We start from the raw sequence: 17,777 nt of genomic DNA on the forward strand, positions 1-17,777 counted from the left end.
CAAAGCTCCTGGGTTGCCGCTGTTTGGGAAGCGAGGCCAATTAGCCAGAGAAACCAGAGGATGAGATGCGCGTGGCGGCTCACTGCTGTATTAGTACTAAGACGGCTGGGGCAGGACTGTTGGGAGTCCGATGTCAGCCTAGGCTACACGCACCGTTGCCCTTAAAAACGCCACCAAGAAAAAAAGTCACAGGCCAAGTCTATAGCGACTGGTGAAGCTGTGGCTGGCCTGGGACTCTGGGTTCGATTCCTTCAAACCCCGCTACGGGCCTGAAGGGGCGCCCCGCCGGAGAAGATCGTTCTTTGAGCTCCGGCCCGAGCCTGGGCGCTCGAAACCCACGGGGCCCTCTGCCCACTCCCGGCGCCCCAAGCCCCACCACTCACGCCGTGTTAGCCTCCGGGATCAGCCGCCGTGCGAGCTCTCCCGCGCGCTCCGCCCGCTCCGGAAGCCCCGCCCACGTCCGTCTTCTCTTCCAATGAGCGGCAGGACTGTGAGTCTGCCCCACCCAGCAGACGCGAAGAGGCGGCTACGTGGCTGATTAACTGGCCAATCCGAAGTCAGGATTTCCCAGAAAGGGGCAGAGAGCGCCCCCATCCCTCGTCGCCTATTGGTGGCCTGCTGCAGGGGCGGGGAGCTTGCGCGGATTGGAGAAGCGCGGCGTTGGGGCGGATACCACTCTCCCATTGGCTCATGTTCCGAACTGCGGTTGCGGATTGGGCTCCGGCGTTGTCATTGTGCTGGCGGGCGGGGCGGGGCGGGGCCCTGTGCGGGCTCGGCGCGGGCGGTGGCGTGAGGGGCTCAGGCGGAGACATGTCCTCGGGGGTGGCCGCGCGTCGGGACGCCAAGAAGCTTGTGCGCTCGCCCAGCGGCCTGCGCATGGTGCCGGAGCATCGCGCCTTCGGAAGCCCATTCGGCTTGGAGGAACCGCAGTGGGTTCCGGACAAGGAGGTGCGTCCAAGCCCCCGCGTCCCCAGCCAGAGCCTGGGCGTCTCCCCGCCTCCGCCCTCGGGGCGCTCGGCCGCGGCTCCCCTCCGGGCGTCCCCGCTGTCCCTCCCGTGCTGTGGGGCGTTTTCCATTCCTTGGCGGTCATTGGCTGCGCGGTGCAGAGCCGGGGGAAGGGCGAGGGGGGCTGTGGAATGGCCCACCAGTGGGCGGTGCGCTAGTTTGGGGCTGGGATGGGTCCGTGGGAGCGAGGGTGAGGGAGTCCGCCTCCATCTGCCCATGGAGGTTCGGTGCCAAGGAGTTTGCAGGCTTCGGAGTTCTAAGCTCTGCAAAGCTTGGACACTTGGGAGAAAATAGAAGCACTTTATGCATTCCATGCGATTTTATTCCAGAGTAAATTAACTATATCTAAAATGTATCAACTAAGTATTGGTGACTTTTATAAACTTTTTTTTTTTTTTTTGCATTTACTTTTTACACTTGTGTGTATGCGGCTTTTCCCCTATGCCACAACGTGCGTGTGTAGGTCAGAGGACAATTTATGGAAGATAGGTTTTTTTCTTAAACTATGTGGGTCCCAGCTATGGAATTCAGGTCTCAGGTGTGGCTGTATGGTGAGCCATCTCAGTGGTTCTTGTAAATTCATCCATTTCTCCTCCTCCTCCTTCACTCTTTCTTTTTTCTATTTCCATAAAGCGAGTCCTCACTATAAAGCTCTGGCTGTTCTGGAACTCACTACATAGAACAGGCTGGCTTAGAACTCACTTAGATCTGCCTGGGTCTGCCTCCTGTGTGCTGGGTATGCACTGTCACACCCTCCTGTGTTGACTAAGTTGGCCTTGAACTCACTGAGATCCTCCTACCACACTCTTTGAGTGCTGGAATTTAAAGGTGTGCTCCACCACACCTGACACCCTCCCAGAAACTTTAAGTTAGAATCCCTGCTCCGAATTCTAATCAGCTGCTTTTCTCTGTGGGATCTCATCCACAGGTGGGTGAAGCCCTACAGTTTCTTTGAGGGAGGTTCAGCATTCTTTAAAACAGTGGGCACTGGGGGCTGGAGAACCCACCTGTGCAACCAGAGGCTGCTTGCTGCCTGGCTGCCCTTGCCCTGCCACTCCCAAGTTCAATTCTGAAGTTACTTGAGAGCCCCTATATCAGTGCTGGATTCTCAGAGCCCTGAAAGAGGCCCAGACGACTCCTGGTGTAGTAGGTGTGTCATGGAGCTGTCCCTGTCGTCCCTGGCTGAGCCATTTTAGTTCTGCACTTTACCCTTGCGCTTAGGTATCTGAGTACACAGATCATCCTTTCTTCCACGTCTGTGAAGGTAACTGAACACAACCCTGAGTGCTCTTAGCTCCCCTGAGGTGTGTGTGGGCTTCGGAATGGGAAAGCATAATCATGCGCGGTGGTGCAGCGTGGTAAGGATGGGATACAGCCTGGAACGCTAGTTGTTGGAAAGCTAAGACAAGAAAATAGTTTATGACCAGCCTAGGCTACACGGCTGTCTCACAAACAAAGTGGGGTTGTTGGGAGATGAGTCAGTGGGTAAAAGTGGTTGTTGCGAATCAGTTTCAGAGTAACACCCAGAACTGGGCAGCAGCTGTTTCTAGGAGAGCCCAGTAATGCACGGATTGAAATAAGGGGTACATGTGGGGCAGGTAGAAGAGGCCATTTGGGGTGGGAAGCCATGCCGGTGAGGATCAGGATCTGAGGCCCTTGGAAAAGTGTTCTCACTGTCCTTTAGCCTAGACTAGCTTTTTCAACATTTTCCCTGTTGCTCTCTAAGGAGCCTTTGCTTTCACGCGATTGACACCTGAGATCGTAAGTCTGGATGGCCTAGTAGAAAGGCCACGTCTGTGCCAAGAGGGTAGAGGTTGTCTCTGACAAGTGACTCCAAAGAAGGGCATGGGCTCAGCTAGTGGCTCGGGGGTCAGAAAGGGCTTTGCTTTGCAGGAGTGACCAAGGATGGAAGAGATGGCAGGAACAGATTTGGGATGCCTGCTGAACTTGGTCTAGTGCTGAACTGGCTGGGGAGGGGTGGCCTGGGCTGTGCCTATGGGGGAGGGGTGCTTCATAGCCTGCCTGGGAAGGGCTGGGATTTCACAATTGTTTTATAGGGTCACAGTGTAAAGTTCACCCCATGCTCTTCCCAAGGCGGCAGGAACCTCCCTATGTGTTCTAGCTCTGGAACTAGTGGCCCTGTGAGAGGCTTCAGTCCTGTGCCTGGCTGAGATTTGTGTAAAAGTCAGGAGAAAGTTCCTGATCAGCTTCCAGTCTGTAGTTTGTTTCTCACCAAATTTTTTTTTTTTTTTTTTTTTTTTTTTTGTCTTTGAGCTGTTTGTCAGCTCTGTGAGTGTAGAAAGTCTGATGGCAGTCCCTGTGCTAGAACTGCTCTCACCTCCACTGCAAAGGCAGCCAACTTCCAGCTGACCGGTTCATACGTCCTTATCTCATGCCTCTATGTGTATGTGTGCTCTTTGCCTTCTACTTTGAACATTTTTCCCCCTTTTTCAGGACAGTGTTTCTTTGTGTTGCCTTGGCTGTCCTAGACTTGCTTTGTAGACCAGGCTGGCTTGGAACTCACAGCTATCTGCCTGCCTCTGCCTCCCGAGTGTTGTCATCAAAGGCGTGCGCCACCACTGCCCCAGCTCTTTCAACTTAAAAAAAAAATATGTATATGACTTTTTCTTGCATGTATGCCTGTGTACCACGTGCATGCTTTGTGCAAGCCCTGCAGAAGTGTTGGGTCACCTAGTACTGGAGCTATGAGCCAGCTATGTAAGTGCTGGCTGGGTACTGAGCCCAGGTCCCCTGCAAGAGCAGCAAGTGCTCTTAAGTGCTGAGCCATCTCTCTAGCTCCTGAACTAGGCTGTTTCTTCCTGTTGGCTTACCATTAGTTAATAAACAGTTGATACTGGTGCCTGTGTGTGTGTGTGTGTGTGTGTGTGTGTGTGTGTGTGTGTGTGTGTCTGTGTGCGCACGCGCATATGCATATTAGAGTAGAGGCCACACTTCAGGCTATTTCCTTCAGCCAGCACCACCTATGTTTTTCAGACAGGGTCTCCCACGGAATCTGGAGCTCACCTATTGGCTGGCCAGGGTCTGCTTTTGTCCACTTGCCGAGGTGCGCATGGCTGTGCCCGGCTTTTATGTGGGTCTGGGGGTGAACTTAGGTCTTCATGCTTATGTGGCAAGTACTTTGCCAACTGAGCCATCTCCCAGCACCCTTTATAAAATGTTTTGTTTTATCATTGTGTGTAAGTGTATGTAGTATGTTTGTTTACATACCGTCTTAGTTAGGCTGGGGACAGACTTAGGATCAAGGAAAACGTTCACTCTGGGTTAGGTCCAGGGATGAGATCGCAAGGCTTGGTGTGCACATGATAAGAAAAGCAGTGAATACGGAGCAGGCCATTCTATTCTGAGTGTAAGGACAGAGAATAGATGGTTAGCTAGTTTACCTACACAGGACTTCAAAAATAAGACCGAGATAGATGACCTGTTTCTTGGTAAAACCCATGTTAACCTCTGACATAAAAAACTATTGCTTTGAGCTTATAATAAACTTGTGAAATGAAAAACAGATAAAACTATTTGCTTTGAAGTTATCATGAACTTGTAGAATGGAAGATAGATTAAAAAGTATTGCTTTGAAAGATAAAGAATGAAGCCAGGTGTGTGGTGCACAGCTCTAGTCCCAGCACTCGGGAGGCAGAGGCAGGCAGAGGCAGGCAGAGCTCTGTGAGTTCGAGGCCAGCCTGGTCTACAGAGTGAGTCCAGGACAGCCAGGGCTACACAGAATGTACCTGACTTCTGGGGTGGGAGAACTTGAAGCACGATGCAGACTCAGTGGTGAGTGCCCTGTTCTGCTGCTGTCAAGAGGAAGAGTAGCAGAGGAAGGCCAGCAAGCCCTGTTCACTGTGGAAGTGATCTGCAGCTGCCACCCTATCCCAGGTCTTTCATGTCATCCTACTCAGTACCATTCTCCTGCTTGTGTAAATCCATGTACACAGAAGACTTTGCCCAAGTCCAGACTCAGAGCCTTCTGTATCCCTCTCCTGTGTGCACATTTCAGGCCATACTGGACCTCTTGTTTTGTGTTCTGCTCTAGAGTCTTTGTCATGGGCCCCAGTCAGGTGTGCGTTCAGAACCATACTTCCTAAGAGTCCTCGTGCTCTCCTTTGTGTGGAAAGCAAGGTAGACTTAGCCTTTCCCCAGTGCAGGCCGTTTCCTGCTATGGAACGCCACGCTCATTTCACACCACTGAACTTTGGCTCCTGTAACAGGATAAAGGTGAGCTGCATCTGCATGCAGAGTCTGAAGGAATCAAAACCCCTCTGGTCTGAACTGTGTGCCTTTGCACCCCACAGACTATTGGCCATCAGGCATGCGGGCCAGGTCCTGGTGAGGGCTCCTCGGGCTTTAAAGCTGCCCTCCTAAAAAGCCAGCTGCCCTCCTAAAAAGCCAGGCGAGGTGGCGCACGCCTTTAATCCCAGCACTGGGAGGCAGAGGCAGGATTGCTGTGAGTTCGAACCTGGTCTACTAAGCGAGTCTAGGACAGCCAACGCTACACAGAGAAACTCTTGTCTTGAAAGACAAAACAAAGCCGGGCGTGGTGGCGCACGCCTTTAATCCCAGCACTCGGGAGGCAGAGGCAGGTGGATCTCTGTGAGTTCGAGGCCAGCCTGGTCTACAAAGTGAGTCCAGGATGGCCAAGGCTACACAGAGAAACCCTGTCTCAAAAAACCAAAAAAAAAAAAGAAAGAAAGAAAAAAGAAAAACAAAACAAAAAACAAAAAGAGCTGTCCTCCTAACGTAGAGCCTTGGCTAACGTAGAGTCTTCTCTGGCTTCTGAGCTACACACTGAACACAATGGCTGTCCTGCCTTGCAGTTTCATAATCTACCTCTGCAGGCTGCTTCTGGCAGAAGGTTGGCTTTCTCAGCAGCTTTTCCTGGCACCTCTTGGCCTTGCCCCAGCAGTTAGCCAAGTAACAGAGATGGATTATAATACTGGGTCACATTCCCTCCTAGTGTCCAAGATGTATGCAGTGTGACGCCAAGTTTGACTTTATCACCAGAAAGGTAAGCTGAGGCTGTGGCGGGCATGCAGTGGAGGGGAGGACTGGGCCCAGTAGACGACTGAGTGAGTTCTTCCTGGGGAAAGCCCAGTCCCTCAGAGGAACTGGATCTTACAGGCCATTTTGATACCTATCAGTCACTGGGGTAGCTCCCCCACAGGGAGCACTGAGCTCTCAAGGAGGCTCAGAGACAGCCTGTGCTGGGCAGCAAGAAGGGGAAGGAGTTGAGGGCTTGGGTTGTGGTTGAGTGATTGAACTGCTTGCCTAGAATGTATAAGGCCATGGCTTCAATCCTGACTCACCCACACTCACGTCGAGACAGAGAACAGAACCTCTTTCAGCCCTTTTTTCCCACGTGGGGCAAAGCTCTGCTGTGTGCACACTGGGTTGTGTGGACGTGGCACACAGCTACAGGTGCATTCAGTGTTCTGAGAGCACTGGCTAGCAGGGCAGGCCTGGTGCATCTTTTGACTCTCTCACTGTCCAACCTTCACTCTCATCAGCATCACTGCCGCCGCTGTGGGAAATGCTTCTGTGACAGGTGCTGCAGCCAGAAGGTACCACTTCGGCGTATGTGCTTTGTGGACCCAGTGCGTCAGTGTGCTGAGTGTGCGCTGGTGTCCCACCGTGAGGCTGAGTTTTATGACAAGCAGCTCAAAGTGCTCCTAAGCGGTAAGCATGGCAAGTGGACATGCCGTGGCCTGCTCCAAGATGGTGTGGCCTGCCTCCTTCTCTACTTAGAGGAGGTGCTAGAGCTGACTTCGGAGATGGAAATGACTTACTGGGCATCAGATGGACAGGGACCTGGGGCCAGCAGCACCTTCCCCAGGTGGAAGGCTGTCATTAGTAGTCGTTTTGTGTGACCATGGCCCTCAGAGAAGAGGCCTGGACACAAGTTGTAGCAGATGCTGGGTCTCTTGGGTGTGGGGCCTGCCTCCCACAGCTCTGCCAAGCAGCACGGCCTCTCAGTGCTGTAGGCCCATATTTACCACACAGGCGGGGCCAGCCTCTTTTCTACCACTTTGGCCTTGCCCACTCTGCTTATAGAGTACAGTCACTGTTATTTGATCTGGGACTTGATGACCTTCTCTGAAGGTTATAACCAAATTCACACTTTGTATGCATAGCAACGCCTTTATTTTATGTGGCTGGGTATTTTTCCTACATGATGTCTATGCACCATGTGCCCACCTCATGCCTACAGAGGTCGGAAGAGGGAGTCCATTTCCCTGGAACTGGAGTCACAGGAAGTTGAGCCACCATGTGTGTGCTGGGAATTGATTCCAGGTCTTCTCCCCCCCACCCCCCGGAGGGGTGCACCAGTCCTGGAGGTACTGCAATACCAGGTCAATGCGTGGGGTGGACGGAGCAAGCTCCTATTCCAACTCCTAGCTACAAAAATCCATTTAATATATTGTCCTCGGATAGAGGACATATCAGATATTAAACTGATAAGAACAGATACTACACTTGATCTTAGCCAAAAGGCCGAGAAGCGATTGATTCCAGGTCTTCTTAGAGAACATTATGCTCTTACCCGAGCCATCTCTAGCCCCCAAGCAGTGCCTTTTTAAGCTTCTGAGACCCTTAACATGATTGCCTGTTTGCCTAACAAAGGGACCCTAAACACAAAACTGTCATTTGTATCAGCCTGTTCTCTCTTGTCTGGTAATGGAGGAAGGCTTTTTTTTTTTTTTTTTTAATTCATTCATATTACATCTCAATTGTTATCCCATCCCTTGTATCCTCCCATTCCTCCCTCCCTCCCGCTTTCACCCTATTCCCCTCCCCTATGACCGTGACTGAGGGGGACCTCCTCCCCCTGTATATGCTCATAGGGTATCAAGTCTCTTCTTGGTAGACTGCTATCCTTCCTCTGAGTGCCACCAGGCCTCCCCATCAAGGGGACATGGTCAAATATGGGGCACCAGAGTTCATGTGAAAGTCACTCTCCACTCAACTGTGGAGACTGTCCTGCCCATTGGTTAGATCTGGTTTGGGGTTTGAAGTTTACTGCACATATTGTCCTTGGCTGGTGCCATAGTTTGAGCAGAACCCCTGGGTGAGGAAGGCTTGAGTGCATGGGTCTGGGGGCAGGGAGATGAAGCAGTAGGTCATGTGTGGTTTGGTTTTGTTTTCCAAGGAGCTACCTTCCTTGTTACTTTGGGGGACTCAGAGAAACCTGAGACCATGGTTTGTCGTCTTTCCAACAATCAGAGGTAAGAGCTGAAGTCCCACTAGCACTGGGCAGGGTTGATAGGCTTTCGGCCTCAGTCTCATGAGTATCTCTTTTGTTGGTTATAGATGCTTGATTCTGGATGGAGACAGCCATCATGAAATCGAGATTGCACACGTCTGTACTGTGCAGATTCTCACAGAAGGCTTCACTCCTGGAGGTACATGCCTTTCCTGAGCAGGAGGGGTCTAGTACCTATGTGGGCAACAGGAGGTACTGCACTTGGTCCCAGGATGGCCCGCCACGCCCTTCATTGGGGCTTATGTTAAGTCAGTAACTTTAGAACCCACCAGGTAAGTACAGAGGGGAGATTCCTGCTGTGTCATGGTTTCCTATTACTTAGGTCATCTTACTTACTGTTAGATGGTGCCCCAAATGCAGTGTCTGAGCTCCCAGACAAGGTCTGTGGTGGTGGCTCATCTGGAGCCTGCTTGAGGGCCTGCCTGCAGCCACGGTCCTTGTTCAGTGAGCTTTAGTCTCGGCTGAGCCTCACCGTGTTGGTTGAACTGCACATTGTGCATTATGACCCTGCAGATCTGACCTGATGCATCTTGCTTTCCATTTTCTGACTGATTCTCGGTTGTGTCTTCTTTGCACTGCCTGCCTACCTTCTTCAAGTAGAAAAAGACATTCACACTTACACCAGCCTCCTGGGGAGCCTGCCTGCCTCTGAAGGTCAGCCTCCATCCTCCCCTGGGTCGCTCTTCCAAGCATGCTGTGATACCTGTCCTTCTATGACTCCTGTGCTTCTGTCCCTTGGGGTGGGTCCTGAAACTTTGGGTCACTTATTTTGATTAAGAGAGATTCAAGGTTAACCATAGGAGCCTATAGAGCACAAGTGAAAATGTCCTGAGAGAACAAAGTAAGCTTGCTCAGTTCTTCCCCAGGGAGAAGTTATGCAAGAGCTGACAGATAGTGTCTGCGAGCCCACAGTGCACTGAGCCAGCTGTGTGGACAATCCTTTGCTGACTGGGCACCAGGCATATGCACTGGTGGCAGCTTTCATCACTGCACCCAGTAGCTTGCCTCACTCAACACACTGGCCCCCAGGAATCCCTGGCTCTCAGCTCCTCCACCTCAGTCTCTTGAAAGCAGCAGTAAGAGGGGCCTGGCTAAGGTGCATGAAGTGTTAAGCTCGCTGAAGATACCCTAGTGCCAAAGGCAGGGTCTAGAAATCTAGACTCACCCCGCACTGCCACCCCCTTTCCCAGGGTGTCTAAAAGTCAAGAACGTCTGCATGTATGTACATGTACTGTGCACCTGCCTAGTGCCTTCAGAGATCCCTAGAACTGGAGCTACAAATGGTTGTAAGCCATCATTTGTAGGTGTTGGGAACTGAACCTAGGCCTTCTGTAAGAGCAGTGGGTGCTCTTAACTGCAGAACCAGTCTCTCTAGCCCCCATTGGGGGTAAATTTTGGTGGCCATAGCATAGAACAGCCACAACCAACAGTGGCCATTACCACTTTCAGTACAGTTTTATTTTTAAAAACTGGTGGGTAGATAGACATAGCCCAGATAGGAAGTTCTGCAGCAGCTTGGATCAGGCAGCTCAGCTGGCGTTCTTCAGGTGGGTTTCTAGGCTTCCGGATTAGAATATAGTTCAGAAAGCCTCTGGGTGGGCCCAGCCCGGCCCAGCCCTCTCAGCGAGATCCTTTACAGGCAAGGAAGTCAGGCTTCTTCCTGGCTGTGGTCTGCATGCTCTCTCCAGTGGCCAGCGGGACTCAGACTGCTTTGATTTTATAATGATGTCTGATTAGAGGTAAGCCATTTCCCAAAATGGTTTCCTTCCGGTCACCATGGCCCTGACAGGACTTACCTATTTCTCTAGTGGTTTATTCCTAAAGCAGACCCTAAATTAAATCATTGTCCTTAGAGCAGCTGGTCATAGCCCAGAGATGGAGCTGTGACTTGGCAGGCTGACCCCCCCCCCAACAGGGACCTCCATGGGACGCCAAGGTGTGAAAGAATGGTGCTTGACTGGGTAGTGGCATCACTCCTGCATTAGCAGTCGGCTCAGCTTTGGCCTTGGTTTCCACAGGCTCATCTGTGGCCTCCAACCTCTATCTGGTTCCTAAAGTAGTTTCTGTACTTCCACTGCTCTGGCTTTGTGTCCGTGTGTAGTTTCTCTTATGGTAGAAAGGAGCAAGGCATGGATAAAGAAGGCTTGGCAGTTCCTGGACTAGGTCATAAATCCTGTTCTCAGTGATATGGTACCTTTAGTTTATCCTGGCCCTGGGGATCACAAGCCAACTTTATATCTGTTTCCTGTTCTCTGTGCACATGGGGTCTCTGCAGAAGCAGGAGTTAATGTCACTCACCACTGCATGTTTCCAACAAAGGTTGCTTTCTGAGCAGCGCACAGGGCACTAAGGTGCTCTATATGCAGCTCATCTCCCTCCTCCTGCAGGCAGCACTCGAGCCACAGGCATGTTCCTACAGTACACAGTGCCAGGGGCAGAGGCTGCAACACAGCTGAGGCTGATGGCTGGAGAGGATGCAAGTGGCAGCAAGAGGCAGGCTGCAGCATGGCTGGCAGCCATGCACAAGGTAAGCTCATAGACAAGCGGTTTTCCCAAAAGATTACCACATAGCTGGGGTGCCCCTAGATACCACCTAAAAGGCACAGAACCAGTCATGCTTTATGGTGTTCTGCAGGCTACCAAGCTCCTCTATGAATCACGAGACCAGTAACTGCAAAGGGAACTGAGCTAAGAGTGACGGAGTCCAAGCTGCTTGCCCCTGCCTGTGCACTCAGGGTTCTGCCCTGTGTGTGCTTGGAAATGCAATTCAAGTATCTGAAAACAGAATGTTTCACTTACCTAGTGCAGTATGTGCACTGCTGATTAACGCTTTGAAGAGCTTACGTTATAGTGCATTGTTGGTACTTAACTAGGGTTGGGAGAAGCTGCACTACAGTACTGCTAAGACAGGTTTAGCATAACCTATTCCATGTTTCTATAAATTCCCAGGCTCATTAGAGGTTTTTGGCCCTATTTCCACAGAAACAAATTAGGTGGTGATCGCTCAGGCCTCTGCCTATCCTCAATAGCCTGTTTACAATGCCTTAGCCCGTTTATAGACTCTCTGTTCACTCTGTCACTAATTTGGGAAAGTGAACAGTCCTTTTATATGTCACTAAAAGGAAGGCATCACCTTTGTGTTTTCTACTTCTCACTGTTTTAAAATGGCTGTACAATAATAATTTGTATATAAAGTGTATGATTAAAACTTATTTTTAAAGTACATAGCAGGCTCTGGCGTCACTTTGTGCAGCTGTCCAGAACACAAGACTCTCAGCCAGGTGTGAGACAGCTGTTTATTGTCCACATCACACAGCATCAGTGGTGTCAGGATGGCATAGGATGCCACCTGTACAATCAATACTTGGCAGCTGACTACAGCACTGCTCCCAGAGCCTACACAACAGATTTATACACAGTTATGCACAAGACTCACATGAAAAATAAAGCTAAGGGCTTGTGTTTTGATGAGGAAGAAATATTTCCAACACAACTCTGGTAGTTTTCAATGGCCTAGTTGAAAAATAGTCTTGGTGTATAAAAAGCCTGACTACAGAGTTCAAGCCCCAGGGAATAGAGCTTATCTTGCTAGAAATGTGGCCACAGGGACAGCATCCCAGTCTGCCAGGTGGCTCTCCTGAACGGGCTTTGTCCAGCCTACCACAAACTTAGACTCATGGTTGCCCAGACTCCCATGTCTAAATGCACTCAGAATAGAATGAGCTCATGCCAAAGGGGGGCATAAAAAATGACACTGTACAGTTAGAAACGGTAGGACTCAGAGAACCCCATGTGCTGAGGCATGCAAGTCCAGCCACATCCAAGAGTCATCAGGTAACTAAACAACAGTTTCCAAATGGGCTCCTTTGGTAATGAAAACACTTGATGAGGGAATGTGAGAAAGGATGATGGTCTGAGACTTTCCATGAATGGATGGCCAAAGCCACCTGGTAGCAGCTTACTCTTGCTAGAAGTCTGAGACACCTAACATAAGAAAGGGCCTTCAGGCCAAGTCAGCTTTATCTTCATTGGCAACTGCCAGGGCTCATAGTTATAGGACTTATTGGCAACAAGGGTGGATGTTTTGGAAGCTGGGTATGTATTTGGATTTACAGTAATTGGCAAAATGCAGTCCTCTGAAGGCAAAAGTACTACTGCCTTTCCCAGTTCCTGCAGACTGGAGAAGGGCCTCACCTGGGAAGCTGGGGTTCACATTGTGGATACTGTCTGCTACAGTGAGCACCATGAGACCATCCTAGCTGCAGTTTTCCAGGGCAGCTGGAATCCTCTCCAGTAGCTCCTGGGAGCAAATGAGACCGTTGGTACTCCAGGGGCAGTTCAGGCGAGTGTTCGCTGCCGGGGTTTGATCCGTGGATACAACTAGGAAGCAATGGACAAAAATTAGGGTGAAACATGATGGAGAAGGAAGGAACTGGGTTCTAGGTTCTTCTGTCACCTCAGCATTCTCCCCAAAGTGTGCCTGCTCAGACCTAACCTCGGCTGTCCTCTCTACGGAGACCCAGGGAACCTGTTCCTTTTTTTTTTTTTTTTTGTCACACCTGAAAACCTGCCAATGCCTGCCAGGCCCCTGACAATGTAAGCTGCTCAGGTGCAAGCACCTGTGCTTGGTTCATGCCTTGGCATGTGGCAGGTTCAAATTATCTGGCACGTTTGCCTAGAATCATCTGCCAGGCTTACCACAGCACTTTAGAGAGCAGAGGCAACTGTTCTGTAAAGGACAGGTGCCATTATGAATGCAATACAGCTGACAACCCATGAACCAAATTTCTCCACTTCTTCACAGGCTTTATTTTTAAGCAGTCAGGTCTCTATCCCAGGCTGGCAGTTACCTTTAGGGTCTCCTGCCTCCCAAAGACTATAATTACAGAGGTTGGGGATTTAGCTCAGTGGCAGAGTGCTTGCTCAGGCCCTGGGCTTAGCGGTCAGTTTAGTAGAGGTAAGGGGTTAAAAAACAAAAACAAAATGAGAGGAACGAAGCACTAGGATTACAGTGTGTGCTCCTACACTCACATCTGGAGAATTCCAGGTCAAGGAGAACTATGTGGGGTGGCTTAGTACTTGCCGAAGTTCACCATGAGTGTGAATGAGTGAGGTGACCCTGATGGTCTCTAGAGCTACACATGCTCTCCAGCAGGCAGGAAAGCCACACAACTCTCAGGACTCAGGAGCTTGCCCATATGCAGAGCAGGCTGCTGGGGCTTGGACAAAGTGATGTGTTCTGCCTTGGTGTGAGCACAACCGACCCCATGCTAGGGGTGCCTCTGTGATGTTTGTACAGGCAAACAAAGCCAGCTGGCTTCCTAAGTGCTGAGTGCTTACCCCCAGCAAGTTTTTGGGCACATAGCCCTCCTGGTCCCCAAGACGAGCCCACCACCACTCCGTCTCGCTGTCATCTTTGCGCCTCAGGATGGTGATGGCATCCCCTTCATGGAAGGACAGCTCATCGCTGTTCTGGGCCTCGTAGTCCCACAGAGCGTACACAGTGCCTTTGTTCATTACTCCCAGCTTCTCTTGTACCCCTGGGATCAGAAAGGGATAGTCAGGATTTAGCAGAGGGTGGCCAGCAGAGATAAAGTACCAAGAACAAACTGGGCAGCCATCAGATAAGGAGCCATGACTGTCCTTGAGTAGCAGCACACTGGCTGCACATGATGGCTTGCACTTTGGGTCTTGTGTTGGGCCTGGTGCTTTGTAATTGACTGCTAATTCTTTCTCCTGAGGTCTGCTTGCTGTCTTTTATGAGCAGACACTCATGTACCTCAAAATGATGTTTGTAACCTTGCCTAAGAAACTATACCTGATTGGCTGATTAAAGGCATCTGGGGCATGGCAGAATTGGGTAGGTGTGGCCAAAGTTGAAGGAAAGGAGGCAGGCACCAGAGGAACAGAAGAGGATCGCCATGGATAGGAAAGTCATGCAGGCCAAGAGGGGGAGCTCAAGTTCCACGTGAAAGAAGTGGCCCAGATGAACAACATTAGCAAGTATTTTGGGATTATGGATGAGAGGTATTCCAAAGAGAAATGATTCAAGCAGCTGGCATGGGATAGAGGCTGGGAGATAATAGAAGGCAGCTTCGGAGATAGTATCTGCCATGCCCCAGGTGAAATAAGGCTACTCTAAAATCTGTCTGGTGTCTGTGTCTTTACTGACTGTGAAAGCAGATTGAATAATACTGCCATGATAACTACAAGCCTAGTAATAAACATTTTTAGGCCATACTTTTAAATTAACTGCAACAGTTTTGTAAGTGCAATGTCACACAGTGTCTTCTGTGACTTTCAGAGTCTATACCATCACTGATGAGAAAGATTTCTCCCTTAGCAGTTTATGTGACTACAGTTCTTCCTCATGGGCTGGATGTGCCAGGGCCCATGTGCCTGCTCAGCATTTAAAAAAAAAAAAAAAAAGCAAGCCAGGGGGTGGTGGTACACACCTTTAATCCCAGCACTTGGGAGGCAGAGGCAGGAGGATCTCTGAGTTCAAGGTCAGCCTGGTCTACAGAGAGAGTTTCAGGATGGCTAGAGCTGTTACACAGAGAAACCCTGTCTTGAAAAATTAAAAAAAAAAAGAAAGAAAGAAAGAAAGAAAGAAATTATATATTATGCATACAGTGTTCTGCCTGCATGTGTGCCTGCCTGCCAGAAGAGGGCAATAGATAGTTGTGAGCCTCCAGGTGGTTGCTGGGACTTGAACTCAGGACCTTTGCAAGAACAGACAGTGCTCTTAACCTCTGAGCCATCTCTCTAGCCCCCCTGCCCAGTGTCTTTGTTGCCATAAAGTTTGTTGCCTGCCTTTGTTGTAGGAGTTCAGTACAGAGTGCAGTGTGGCTAATCACTTGTACCGTCATCAGGCCAAACATGGTAGCTTCTCAAGCTGTATGTGGAACAGGTGACTTGTGAGTACTTACAGAGGACATGTTTGAGCGCCCAGATTTCTGACATAGGCCACACCACCTTAGTTAGGGCATGCCTTTCACTTGCCAGATGCTTGAGGTGAGTAGATGGCCCCAAGCCAGCTTATAGGTCAATAGCCCTGCTTTTAGCTCATGCACCCAGCAGCAAGTGTGCAGACCAGTGCTGCCTGGTGACCCAGAGCTCCACTCCTGAGACCCCAGGGGACCATTACAAAGCTTCCAGGGCATTCCCACTCCTCAGCAACTAGAATAGAATCCTTTCAATGTGATTGGGTTTTGTTGTTTAAGGCAGTCTCACAATGTAGGCAAGGTTGGCCTAGCTTATCTTCCTAAGCTTCCAAGTGCTGGGACTGCAGGCTGGCACAACCCAGCTACAGACAGGATCTTCGGGTGTTTTAGGGGTGAGTTTAGAGGCAGTGAGCACTTAAGCATGATCCACTCTACTCACTGAGCCAGCATGTGGGACACGTGCCGATTAGCCAGGGTAAGCAGCTGAGGCACACTGAGCCTCCATACATACCGTATAGAAACTGAGAACACTGGATGTAGCCCTCTTCCATCTCCTCACACTTGTCGGCAGCAGTCTCAATGTCACTGATGGTGGAGGCAAAGATCGCGGCTCCACTCTCCACCAGCTGCTTACAGAGGTGGACACTGTTGCAAGAGGCAGCACAATGTAGTGGTGTCCTAGAACCAGGGGGAAAGGTAGAGTCAGGTACCACCCAGGGCTACCTGGCTCCTGTGTTGACACAGAGCTCCAAGATTTCTGATGAAGGTACTATACCTTTGTGCCAGACAAGTTTTTTCTCAGTGTTGTGTTTGTTACTTTTATGTATTTAGGTGTTTTGCCTGCATACATGTGTGTCATATGCGTGCACAGGCCAGGAGAGGGTGTCAGTTGGTCTTCTGGGGCTGGATTACAGATAGGCTGCCATGTGGGTGCTGGGAGGCAAACCTGGGTCCTTTGGAAGAGTATCCAGTGCTTTTAACCACTGAGGGATTTCTGGAATTGCTACTTGTTTTTTGTTTTGTTTAGGTTTTTGTTTGGCTTTTAAGACAGTTTTTCTGTGTAGCCTTGGCTGTCCTGGAAGTTGGTCTGTAGATCAGACTGGCCTTGAACTCAGAGATCTGCTTCCTGAGTGGTGGGATTAAAGGCAATCACCACCACATGCTTACAAATTTCTAATTTTTAAAGTTTTGATTTATACAAATTATTTAGACCTGTAAATTTTTGGGTAAAGGTGCATGGTGTGGTTCAAGAAGTGGCCTATATTATAGCAGGGCATGGTGGCACCTGTCTGTAATCCCAGCACTCAGGAGGTAGAGGCAGGCAGATCTCTGAGTTCAAGGCCAACCTGGCTTGCAGAGTGAGTTCCTGGACAGCCAGAGAAACCCTGTTTAAAAAAAAAAAAAAAAATCAATCAAACAAAACACACCAAAAACAAACAAAAACACAAAAAACAAATGAATAACAATTCCCCAAAATTCACAAACACCTAAATATTTACAAGGGGGAATTCTGAAGTTCTTCTTCATGTAGAATTTCTAATGGTCTGGCGTATTTCATAGAGAGTCTGAAAACAGGAAGAGCAGATAGCTACAGTGCCAGCAGGCATGTGAAGAACAGCCGCCACAGGAGCGAGAAGGACGGAAATGGCAAAATGCTGACGACAGCTTTCCTAGGATTCAGTGAAGGGCATTCTTCCGCTCATGACTCTGTTTTCTAAAACTTGTGTCTGTTGTAACCTGCTTATACTCCCCCTCTGCTGAGATCTACTTTAGTTCCCAGCAGAGCTGTGGCTCCCTTGGTAACATCCACTGTTGCTTGTAGCACATCAGAAGCCATTTTGCCTCCAAATCTCCACTTTGATCATAAGGTAGAATTAAGTTCAGGTTCTCTGGCTGGGCCTGCCAGGGAGCACTGATGGCCTTTTATGTACAGTTCAGTACCTGCTGAATGTTGAATGAATGATACACAGTCTACTTAAACAGAACCACAATACCCTGCTGTGTTCCTTTCTCCCGAAAGGGTCCTAGCCACTCAGCTTAGAATGCTTGTCTAGCCACCTGCATACATTGTGCTCACAACAAAATCGATTCTTCTTGTGTTTGGCTAATCAAAATGATGTAATGCTGCCCTCCTCCTTGTTTCCCACCTGATTATAGTTTTTCTTATGAATAGCTTGCCTTAGAAGCAGACCAACGTCACAGTTCAGCTCCCAAGTCCACTGTGTGCCTGGCCATGGTCAGTCATGGGGTGTGGCATTCTAATAAACCATCAGTATCTCACTGAGATTGGTGCTGGAGTGGTTTGTGTGGCAATTCTTGTATTGTAACGGTGTCCTTACTTTTTGTAAGATAGGGGAAAGTGAGTCTCTGAGCCCTTTCACTCCCCATCCCACATGGGTTCTCACCATCCATCACTGTCAGCAGCATTCACATTGACACCAAAGTCCAGCAGAAACTTCACGATGTGATGGTGACCAGCACAGACAGCATTGTGTAGGGGTGTGATCCCTTCATCATTGGGTTTGCTAGGGTCTTCCACCTAGGACACAGAG

At 49.8% G+C, this 17,777-nt stretch overlaps 2 protein-coding genes and 1 non-coding gene across 5 annotated transcripts in view; 1 reads left to right on the top strand and 2 right to left on the bottom strand.

The window, feature by feature from the left end:
* Positions 1-768: 768 nt before the first annotated feature.
* Positions 769-11,435, top strand: Zfyve21 (zinc finger FYVE-type containing 21). 3 transcript variants are annotated; one of them, XM_051152083.1, is made up of 8 exons: positions 769-948; positions 5,978-6,028; positions 6,528-6,696; positions 8,168-8,243; positions 8,329-8,420; positions 8,879-8,935; positions 10,669-10,808; positions 10,917-11,435. In XM_051152083.1, the coding sequence occupies exons 1-8, from the start codon at positions 811-813 to the stop codon at positions 10,950-10,952; spliced, it is 759 nt and encodes a 252-aa protein (XP_051008040.1). In that variant the 5' UTR covers positions 769-810; the 3' UTR covers positions 10,953-11,435. The 3 variants fall into 3 exon arrangements, with proteins under 3 accessions (XP_051008040.1, XP_051008045.1, XP_051008054.1); XM_051152088.1 differs by having other exon boundaries at positions 8,882-8,935; XM_051152097.1 differs by lacking the exon at positions 8,879-8,935.
* On the bottom strand, positions 7,334-7,524 carry LOC127197627 (U2 spliceosomal RNA). The gene has a single exon (XR_007831711.1). It is a non-coding gene; the product is annotated as a U2 spliceosomal RNA (small nuclear RNA).
* An 849-nt stretch (positions 11,436-12,284) lies between the features above and the next one.
* The window catches only part of Ppp1r13b (protein phosphatase 1 regulatory subunit 13B), a 78,610-nt gene continuing 73,117 nt past the window's right edge, over positions 12,285-17,777 (bottom strand). The window contains exons 14-17 of the mRNA XM_051152118.1: positions 17,631-17,764; positions 15,737-15,903; positions 13,622-13,821; positions 12,285-12,661 (exon numbers count right to left, since the gene is read on the bottom strand). Coding sequence (XP_051008075.1) covers positions 12,620-12,661; positions 13,622-13,821; positions 15,737-15,903; positions 17,631-17,764 — 543 coding nt within the window. The 3' untranslated portion in view covers positions 12,285-12,619. The remainder of the gene's footprint in view (positions 12,662-13,621; positions 13,822-15,736; positions 15,904-17,630; positions 17,765-17,777) is intronic.

Source organism: Acomys russatus, chromosome 1 (assembly GCF_903995435.1).
Source record: "Acomys russatus chromosome 1, mAcoRus1.1, whole genome shotgun sequence".
Lineage (NCBI taxonomy): Eukaryota > Metazoa > Chordata > Mammalia > Rodentia > Muridae > Acomys > Acomys russatus.